Here is a 10,350-nt window from a genome sequence, read left to right on the forward strand (position 1 = left end):
TCTCGGCCCCAAGAAATTTTATCAAACAGTGTGAGGAAAGATGACTTGGACACGTACATCAATGAATCAGACTTGAACATTTTTCTGGAATACCAGGCTGGGTCAAATCGCATTTATGGGTAAATGGGAGCAGAGAAAGGCACAGCTCAGATCAAGACGTAGAGGGAGGTCAATGGGGGACTGTGTTTTGTGTTATTGGGGAATCAGGCTGGGAGAGCAGAAGACGAAGGAGCTGCAGAAACCAGGACTTCTGGGGGACAGTGCGGACCAGGTCTCAGATCTGTCCCACTGTAAGGGTAAAGATATGGGGCATCTATTTTACATCCTAACTACTATTTGTCATTGGTTAAGGGCTATTCCCTGTGGCCTTGACTCCCCAGTCTTCCCAGCCTACTCTGTGCTTGCAGCAAGAAAGCTCAGGGAACCCAGCCAGTGTGGCTCAGGGCTTGAGCGTTGACCCAGGAACGAAGAGGTCAGGGTTTGATTCCGGGTCAGGGCACATGCCCGAGTTGCGGGCTCAATCCCCAGTGTGGAGCATGCAGAAGGCAGCCGATTGATGACGGGCTTTTTGTTGTTGTTTTTTTCATGTTTAAAAAATATTTTTATTGATTTCAGAGATGAAGGGAGAGAGAGAGTAAAAAAGAGAGAGAGAGAAACATCAGTGATGAGAGAGAACCATTGATCGGCTGCCTCCTGCACACCCCACACTGGGGATCAAGCCCACAACCTGGGCATGTGCCTTGACCCGAAATCGAACCTTGACCTCCTGGTTCATAGGTTGACGCTCAAACACTCAGACATGTGCCTCTGAGCTGGTGATGTTTCTCTCATCTTGATGTTTCTACCTCCCTATCCCTCTCCCTTCCTCTCTCTCTCTCTCTCAAAATCAATCAAAACATATTTAAAAAAAAAAAAAAAAAAAAAAAGGCCCAGGCAGCAGGAGAAAGCCCTCAGGCAGAGTTGCAGGAGCCTGCACTTAGCAACCTGGGCAGAAGGCATGCAGGCAGGCAACCACCGCATCTGCAATGGAGTCAGCCCTTCTGGATCCTTCCGAGTGAGGCTCAAACAGGGCTCTGACCACCAGACAACCATGAATGAAAACTTTATTGCTCCAACACTTTGCACGAATGTCACCAACGCCTCACTGGGGCAAATATACAAAAAGCACGCGCATCTCAACTTCTCCACTAACGCACTGTACAGACGCTTCCCGGGCCGCACCCCAGCGCCCGGGGGCCCTTCAGTGGCAGCAGCTGCACTTGCTGGAGCCTCCTTTGCAGACGCAGCCCTGGGCACACTTGGCACAGCCCGGGGGGCAGCAGGAGCAGCAGCCTGGAAGGGTCAGGAGATGGACAGATGAGCTTGGGGTCCACACTGCTCTCTTACCACCTCCGCTCCCACCGCTCAGAGGAAGGAGGAAAAGAAGAGCCTGCCATGGCTTCAATCCACAGTCACAAAACCCTGGGACCGGAAGTCGTGGGGTGTTGGAGCTGGAAGGAATCTCAGAGGCCATGCAGCGTCCGTCAGAGGCCCAGCGGGGGCCAGGGTTTGCCCAGGGTTATTGGACAGTGGCTGATCCGGGACCAAACCCCAGAGCTGCTGACTCCAGGCCAGTGCTCTCTCCCCTTCACCGCTGGGCAGGCTGGAACCTCCCCTCAGTCCTCCCAAATGGGTAAAAGGCATCCAGATCCCTCTCCCTCCCACCGTGGCTGGGGGGTTGCGAATGGGGGGAACAGATTTTCCTAGCGCCTGGCCCTCGGTGCCCCGGTCACCGGACTCACTTTTTCGGCATGTTTTACAGTTGCAGGTTGTGCATTTGCAGTTGTCTCCACAGATGCATGTTCCTCCTAGAAGAGAGGACAGAGCAGAGACTGAGGACCAAGGCAGACGGGGCACTCAGGGTGTGCTGCAGAGCGCCACAGTGGCAGCGTCTCTGGGCCGTCGCTGGGCAGGGCTGGACAAGACGGGGAGATGCTGCCAAGCATCATTCCAAGTGGCAAGGACCATCCAGGGGTTCCCAGGCCCAGTCCACGCACGGAAACCAGGGTGGCTGCCTCAGTAACCCCAGGATCCTCGTTAACATGTAGATTCCTGGGACCAACCTTTGAGATGTTGGGATTCAAAGATCTGGGTGGGGAAAGGGAGTCAGTATATATATATATATATATATATATATATATATATATATATATATAATATTTTTATTGATTTCGGAGAGGAAGGGAGAGGGAGAGAGAGATAGAAACATTAATGATGAGAGAGACTCATTGATCAGTTGCCTCCTGCACACTCCCTACTGGGGACTGAGCCCACAACCCAGGTCTGTGCCCACAACCCAGGTCTGTGCCCATGACCAGAATCGAACCTGGGATCCTTCAGTCTACAGGCTGACTATCTACTGAGCCAAACCGGCTAGGACAGTATTTTTATTTTTTAAAATATATTTGTACAGTATTGATTTCAGAGAGGAAGGGAGAGACAGATAGAATGATAAGAGAGAATGATAAGAGAGAATCATGATTGGCTGCCTCCTGCATGCCCCCTACTGGGGACTGAACATGCAACTAGGGCATGTGCCCTGACCAGGAATCGAACCATGACCTCCTGGTTCATAGGTCAACGGTCAATCACTGAGCCACACAGACTGGGCGGGAGTCAGTATGTTAAAAAAGCAACATACAGGTGATTCTACTGTAGAATCAGGTTTGAGAACCACTGGGCTAGGCCAGTGGTCGGCAAACCGCGGCTTGCGAGCCACATGCGGCTCTTTGGCCCCTGGAGTGTGGCTCTTCCACAAAATACCACGTGCGGGCATGCGCGTACAGTGCGATTGAAACTTCGTGGCCCATGCGCAGAAGTCGGTTTTCGGCTCTCCAAAGAAATTTCAATCGTCGTACTGTTGATATTTGGCTCTGTGGACTAATGAGTTTGCCGACCACTGGGCTAGGCCATCTCCACCAAGCCCAAGTTCCCACAGGAACCGCTGAGGAAACTGAGGCCTGGAAATACGAAGTGTCAGAAATGATTGCAGCAACGGACCAAAAGCAGGTTTCCAGGACCTGGGCTGGAGCTCTGTCCCTGTCCTGGTGGCTGCCTTTAGGGGCCTGCTGCTAGGTTCCCCCACAATCATTCCAGAGCCAGGCTATCAATTCTAGCAAATGAGGAGAGTGGGAGCTGCCCCAGAGGTCCCCAGTCTGAGACAAACACCCCTGGTGGCTCCTAACTGCAGGAAGGAAGCATGAATCAGACTCCTGCAGGCTCGGCAGGCTCCCTGGAGGAAGTGGGGCACGGTCCCAAAGCCCAGGGGTGGGCATCCTTTTAAGAAATATGTATTTGTATTGATTCAGAGAGGAAGGGAGGAGAGAGAGAAACATCAACGAGGAGAGAGAATCATGGATCGGCTGCCTCCTGCACACCCCCTACTGGGGATCAAGCCGGTCACCCTGGGCATGTGCCCTGACCGGGAATCAGACTGTGAGCTCCTGGTTCATAGGTCGACGCTCAACCACTGAGCCACACCAGTCGGGCAAGGGTGGGCATCCTTACTCACCAGACAAGCAGGAGCACTCCCTGGGGTCCATGGTCCAGGTGTCTGAGAGGCTCGGGTGCTGTCTGTGGTGGAGAAAGGAGGTGAGTGAGCAGCCACCAGAGGCTGCCTATTTATAGCCGAGGAGCTGCTGGTGTGGGTTCGCCCCACCTCTCCCTGGGGCCAGACGCCTTGCACACGGCTGAGCCAGACACCACAGGCGAGGGGTTGGGGAGAGCAGTACAGTCACCCAGGTGGCTTTTTATCACTAGGGATGCAGGTGACTGCCCCCCTCCCACATGCCCACCTGCCCAGGTGTCAGGGACCCAGGCTCAGGCTCAATGGCACTTGTGGGGCTCAGGTTGGCAGCTACCTCCACCCAGTGTCCCCGTCCTGTGCGTCCTATTATCTGCCCTTTCTGCCTCCTCCTTCACAGGGGCTGCTCTGCCCTGGCTCAGGGCTGTCTTCTGTCTCCCCTGGTCGGGCAGGAGGGGCTGGATCCTAGTTCTGGGCTTTAGAAGGCCCCACTCAGGCCTTCTTCTGGATGTGACTCCCAGTCCCCATGGGGGAGAAGGCCAGAAGTCAGGGGCCTGTGCCACCTGGAGCTTGCACCCTGTCTGAACTCAGTTTACTCATCTGCAGTCAAGCTAATGAAAAGGAGAACCCTACAGCACTGGCCCCGTTGTGTGGCTTAAATGAGAGAATGCCTATTAAGTCCTCAGTTCAGAATCTGGCACATAAATATTATTAGTACTAGAGGCCCGGTGCACGAAATTCGTGCACTGGGGGGGGGTGTCCCTCAGTCCAGCCTGCACCCTCTCCAATCTGGGACCCCTTGAGGGATGTCCGACTGCCCGTTTAAGCCCGATCCCACTGGGATCGGGCTTAAACGGGCAGTCGGACATCCCTATCACAATCCAGGACTGCTGACTCCAAACTGCTCGCCTGCCTGCCTTCCTGATTGCCCTGACCACTTCTGCCTGCCAGCCTGATCACCCCCTAACCACTCCCCTGCCAGCCTGATTGATGCCTAACTGCTCCCCTGCCAGCCTGTTTCCCCCCAACTGCCCTCCCCTGCAGGCCTGGTCACCCCTAACTGCCCTCCCCTGCAGGCCTGGTCCCCCCAACTGCTCTCCCCTGCAGGCCTGGGTCCCTCCCAACTGCCTTTCCCTGCAGGCCTGCTCACCCCCAACTTCCCTCCTCTGCCGGCTTGGTCACCCCTAACTGCTCTCCCCTGCAGTCTTGATCGCCCCCAACTGCCCTCCCTTGCAGGCCTGGTCCCTCCCAATTGCCCTCCCTTGCTGGCCATCTTGTGGTGGCCATCTTGTGTCCACATGGGGGCAGGATCTTTGACCACATGGGGGCAGCCATCTTGTGTGTTGGAGTGATGGTCAATCTGCATATTATTCTTTTATTACATAGGATTACTATTATTATCATTACCTGTGCCTATTACAACGTGGCGGCCACCCACCCAGGTGTATGTTTCAGGCTCCTCGGACAGCCCTGGGGGTCCTGAGCAGGATGCACTCATCAGCAGTACATATTGGGAAGAGTTTTCATCTCTGGGGTTCCTGCTTTTAAGCTCAACCTAATTCTTTTTTGAGTCCCCGGTTCTGGGGACCACGGGTCCCTGACTCCCCTGGCTGCAGTTTCCATGTTTGGAGGCAAAGTTGACCTTCCACCCACAGAGCCCTCATGGGGGTATTTGTGGCCTCCTCTGTAGGACGAGGCACGAGAGGTGGGTAGGACAAAATCAGAGCAGGCAGGGACCCGTGAATCCTGCATGGTCCGCATTAGGGGAACCCTGAGAAGTTGCAGATCAGCCTCTCGTTGTTTTAAACGGAGAATCAGAGGCCCAGGGAGACCGTCGATCCCCCGGCACTGGGCACGGTGGCATAGTGGTGGCAGGGGCATTTGAACCCGGCTGCTCAGCCATCACAGCACCCACGCTTTAGGTGTAAGACACCCCTGACAAAACTGTTCTGCATTCATTTACTTTATTATGAAAGAGTTCAGCCAAAGCCAGTTTGGCTCAGTGGATAGAGTGTCAGCCTGTGGACTGAAAGGTCCCAGGTTCGATTCCGGTCAAGGGCACGTAACTTGGTTGCGGGCACATCCCCAGTGGGAGGTGTGCAAGAGGCAGCTGATCGATGTTTCTCTCTCATTGATGTTTCTAACTCTCTATCCCTCTTCCTCCCTCTCTGTAAAAAATCAATAAAATATATTTAAAAAAGAAATAAATAAAATAAAAATGCGTTTGCATTCCTTTGAAAAAAAAAAAAAAAGAGTTCAGACATACTCAAAGTACCAAGAACAGCGTTAAAAACACCACTGAATCTGCCGCCCAGAATCAATAGATGTCAACACCGTCATATTTGCTTCAACTCTTTTATTTATAAGAAAGAAAAAGATGAGCAGGTGAGCCGAAACCGGTTTGGCTCAGTGGATAGAGCATCGGCCTGCGGACTGAAGGGTCCCGTGTTCGATTCCGGTCAAGGGCATGTGCCTTGGTTGCGGGCACATCCCCGGTGGGAGGTGTGCAGGAGGCAGCTGATCGATGTTTCTCTCTCATCAATGTTTCTAGCTCTCTATCCCTCTCCCTTCCTCTCTGTAAAATATCAATAAAATATATTTTTTTAAAAAAATGAACAGGCGCAAGGCGTTACACTTTGTGCGTTGGGGCTCCCAATTTACACCTCCAGCTGGCCTCTCTTTTGAACTCCAGATTTAGGTTCCACACGGATGCCACACAGCATCTCACCCTTGACATATCCCCACCCAAGCTCCCGCTCCCAGCCTCGCTCCAACCAGGTCCTCCCGCAGTCTGCTGCCTCCATTGCCCCCCTGGTTTGAGCCAGCATCATCTCCCACACAGACTCAGCGCTCACTTCCTAAGTGGCCTCCTGTGTCTGCCCTTGACCTAGACCCGTATGCCACACTGTCTTTATTATAAAACTGCTGTAAGGAACATCCCTGTTCATAGCATGTCCCTGAGTGTCCGAGGCTCACTCATCCTTCGAAGGAGGATGGCTAGGGAGGAGGGAAACCATGGCTCTCCAAAGATCCTATCCTAACTTACATTCCTTCTAGCAATTTCTGAGAGTCCCCATTCCCCTACCTCCTCCTCCAAGACTTCCTATAGTCAGACTTAGAAATGTTTGCCCATCTGGTATGTGCAAAGAAGTGTAGTGTGTCTCACTGAGGTATGATTTGCATGTCCGTGCCTCCCACCACCCATTAACACCCAGAGTGTGAGCCATGGGCTAGTCGTCCCCACACGGACTGTGGGTGTCTCATCAGCCTTTCACACTCTAGCAAGAGAGAGCACAGTGAAGATCATGGGCTGCGGTTCTTCGCACGGGGTTCTAATTCTGGCTCCTCCATCTGCTTGCTGGACAATCTCAGACAAGTTTCTTTATCGCTGTGAACCTCAACCACAGAATGGAGATAACTGGGTTCATTCCTGGAGTTGCGGTGAGGATTAAGAGAAACTGAAAAAGATCAGGCATTTAATACCCAATTGCTCAAGGAATAGATTTTATTAAGAGTTTGTGGCCCTGGCCAGTTTGGCTCGGTGGATAGAGCGTCAGCCTGCGGACTGAAGGGTCCCAGGTTCAGTTCCAGTCAAGGGCACATGCCCGGGTTGTGGGCTCAATCCCCAGTGGGTGCGTGCAGGAGGCAGCCAATCAATGATTCTCTTCCATCATTGATGTTTCTATCTCTCTCTCCCTCCCTCCCTCTCCTTCCTCTCTGAAATCAATAAAAATATATTTAAAAAAAAGAGTTTGTGTTTATAATGGAGTGATAGGTTGATAAGCAGCTCGCTATGGAGTCAGATATGCCTGGAGCTCTGCCCCAATGCTTTGCCACCTCTGCAAACATCAGTTTGTCATCTTTATTTTTTTTTAAACATATTTTTAATGATTTCAGAAAAGATGTGAGAGGGAGAAAGAGACACATCAATGATGAGAGAGAATCATTGGTTGGCTGCCTCCTGCACGGCCCACACTGGGGATGGAGCCTGAAACCCGGGCATGCGCCCTGACGGGGAATGGAACCCGCCAGCTCTTGGTTTCTGGGTCGATATTCAACCGCTGAGCCACACCAGCCGGGCTCATCTTTAGAAGGGAGATGATCATGAGCAGGACAGGAGAGACTGGGCAGAAAGCTCAGAGGAGAAGTAAGAAGCCATAAAGAACACAAAGACAAAAGTCTTCTTTGCCTCAAATCCGTCCATGGCCCGGCCTGGAAAAGCATCGAGGGCACAGACCCCCAGCCCTGGTGGGTGGGCTTCGGGGTGCGAGGCTGGGTGAGAAGCGCAGGGCAGCTCCCCCTTTCCCACGCACTAGTCACTCCTCCCCTGCTGGGCTAAGGAGGAGCTTCCTCTCTGCGGTCCAAGTTCTGACAGCTGTGCTGGAGGAGTTTCAAAGGTCTTCCCATCAAGAAGAGGTGCCGTGGGTTTTGATGAGCTGTAAAGCTATTCACATTTCCTTTATATACATTTTTCTAGAGATTTGTCCCGTCCGCTAAGGTAACAATGTATGTGTCGGTGTGTGTACACATGAGAATGGGAGAGAGAGAGACATGCCAGGGAGGTTGGGGTTGCTCTTTCTCAGAATAGCTCTAAGAAAGCACACCCCCACCCCACCAAAATACACACACACACACACACACACACACACACACACGATTCTGCGTTTCTGATGTCCAGTTCCACTCAGGAGCCCTGGCAAAGAACCCCACGGCCTCCCGGGGGGTGGGCTGTGACAACCAGGCCAAGGCTAAATGCAGACCCAGTCACCTGTGCCGTCGGCAGGCTTCACAGACTCTCCAGGGCTGGCGGCTGCCGGTTAATTAAAAGGGACTGCAGCCCCGCAGCTGTCACTCAGTACCCAGGGCGCAAGTGAAAGCCTCCGCTTTGCACACGGCCCGAGGAAGGATGAGTAAGGCCGCAGCCTGCGATTACCCACGCTCCTTCTCCCCCCCCCCCCCCCCCCCACACACACACAGCAGAGCCTCTGGCCCAGGTTGGCTGGCAGCCCAGGTTAGGGCTTTGGAGAGGGGAAAGGAGGCTCAAGTTCACCTTTTTTCCTTCTTTTCTCCCCCCACCCCTCTCCTCTGCTGTCTTACTCTCTCTCTTTCTCTCTCTCCTTTAATCAATCATTCAGCAACGTATTCAGGGCTGCCTATGTGCTAGGCTTCAGGCCAGCCCTCTGAGTGGGGTAAGTGAACCAGACACAGGGCCCAGGCCTCAGGAGCTTGATCCCCAGCGGAGGCGGTGAGCGTGCCCATAGCTGTCAGAGAAGGAGGAAGCAAGCGGCACCCGAAGGACCTGGGAGTGGGGACCTGTCTACCTTGTGAGCCCTAGGTGCCTCACTGGCCTCACCCTAGCCTCGGCCCTCCCTCCCTCCCTCCTTCCCTCCCTCCCTCCCTCCCTCCCTCCCTCCCTCCCTCCCTCCCAGTCCAGGCTTCCTTAGGGCATGTGGGGTGCATGCTCAGAGCCCTGGGCCTCACAGAGGTGTCTGCAGGAGCTGCTGCAGATGGGATGTTAGGCCACAGGCCTCCGCAGTGGGAGCGGGTGCAGGGGCAGCCCAGAGCCGCATCCTCAGCCTGAGCCCAGGGGGGTGGTCAAGTCGGCAAAGCTGGTCTTGGGTCCCTGCACTTGATCCCCTTTGCTCCCTCTGACTGCAGTGGGTTCATAGCCAGGAACCGCAGTCATTCTAGAACGCCAGAGCCATCAGGGCAATAGTGCGGTCCGCACCTTCTCTGGGGCTCAACCCCAACTGCAGACTGGAAGTGCGAGGCCGGGGAGGGAAAGGCCTGGCCTGTGGCCCCACCGCCAGTGCGGCCGCTGGGGGAGGACAGGGGTTGAGGAGGAGCCCCTCCCAGGGCCTTGGCAACCTCCTAGGTCAGTGGTCGGCAAACCGCGGCTCGCGAGCCACATGCGGCTCTTTGGCCCCTTGAGTGTGGCTCTTCCACAAAATACCACGGCCTGGGTGAGTCTATTTTGAAGAAGTGGCGTTAGAAGAAGTTTAAGTTTAAAAAATGTGGCTCTCCAAAGAAATTTCAATCGTTGTGCTGTTGATATTTGGCTCTGTGGACGAATGAGTTTGCCGACCACTGTGACCTAGGTGACTGCAGAGTGTGCCCATTCGCAGAGCCGGCGGCTTGGAGGAAGCAACGGCTGAGGGCCCACAAGATGCCACACGTGTCCCCGGGTGCTGAGAAGAAGAAGGTTTTACGGTGTCATAGGGATGCTGAGACGCGCAGAGAAGAAACCGCTGGCGAGCATCGCAGAACCGTGTGCTCTGATGATGAAACTAGGGGCCTGGTGTACATGTCTCTGTCTCTTCTCTCCCTCTCTGTCCCTTCTCCTTCTGTTTTTCTTTCTTTCTTTCTTTCTTTTTTTTTTTAAATATATTTTATTGATATTTCACAGAGAGGAAGGGAGAGGGATAGAGAGCTAGAAACATCGATGAGAGTGAAACATCGATCAGCTGCCTCCTGCACACCTCCCACCGAGGATGTGCCCGCAACCAAGGTACATGCCCTAGACCGGAATCGAACCCGGGACCTTTCAGTCCACAGGCCGACGCTCTATCCACTGAGCCAAACCGGTTTCGGCTCCTTCTGTTTTTCTTTAAAAAAAATATATTTTTTATTCATTTCCAAAAGGAAGGGAGAGAGAGAGAGAGATAGAAACATCAATGATGAGAGAGGATCATTGATCAGCTGCCTCCTGCATGCCCCACACTGGGGATTGAGCCTGCAACCCTGGGCATGTGCCCTGACCAGGAATCAAACCGTGACCTCCTGGTTCA

At 53.6% G+C, this 10,350-nt stretch overlaps 1 protein-coding gene across 1 annotated transcript; it reads right to left on the reverse strand.

The window, feature by feature from the left end:
• Nucleotides 1–1,150: 1,150 nt before the first annotated feature.
• Nucleotides 1,151–3,581, reverse strand: MT4 (metallothionein 4; the record flags this gene model as incomplete). Its single annotated transcript, XM_080644909.1, has 3 exons — nucleotides 1,151–1,332; nucleotides 1,782–1,847; nucleotides 3,551–3,581. 3 exons carry the CDS (start codon nucleotides 3,579–3,581, stop codon nucleotides 1,241–1,243), a joined length of 189 nt encoding a protein of 62 aa, XP_080501035.1. The 3' UTR covers nucleotides 1,151–1,240.
• Nucleotides 3,582–10,350: the final 6,769 nt, after the last annotated feature.

The sequence above is a fragment of the Plecotus auritus genome, assembly GCF_963455305.1.
Source record: "Plecotus auritus genome assembly, chromosome: 10".
In the NCBI taxonomy this organism is placed as follows: Eukaryota; Metazoa; Chordata; class Mammalia; order Chiroptera; family Vespertilionidae; genus Plecotus; species Plecotus auritus.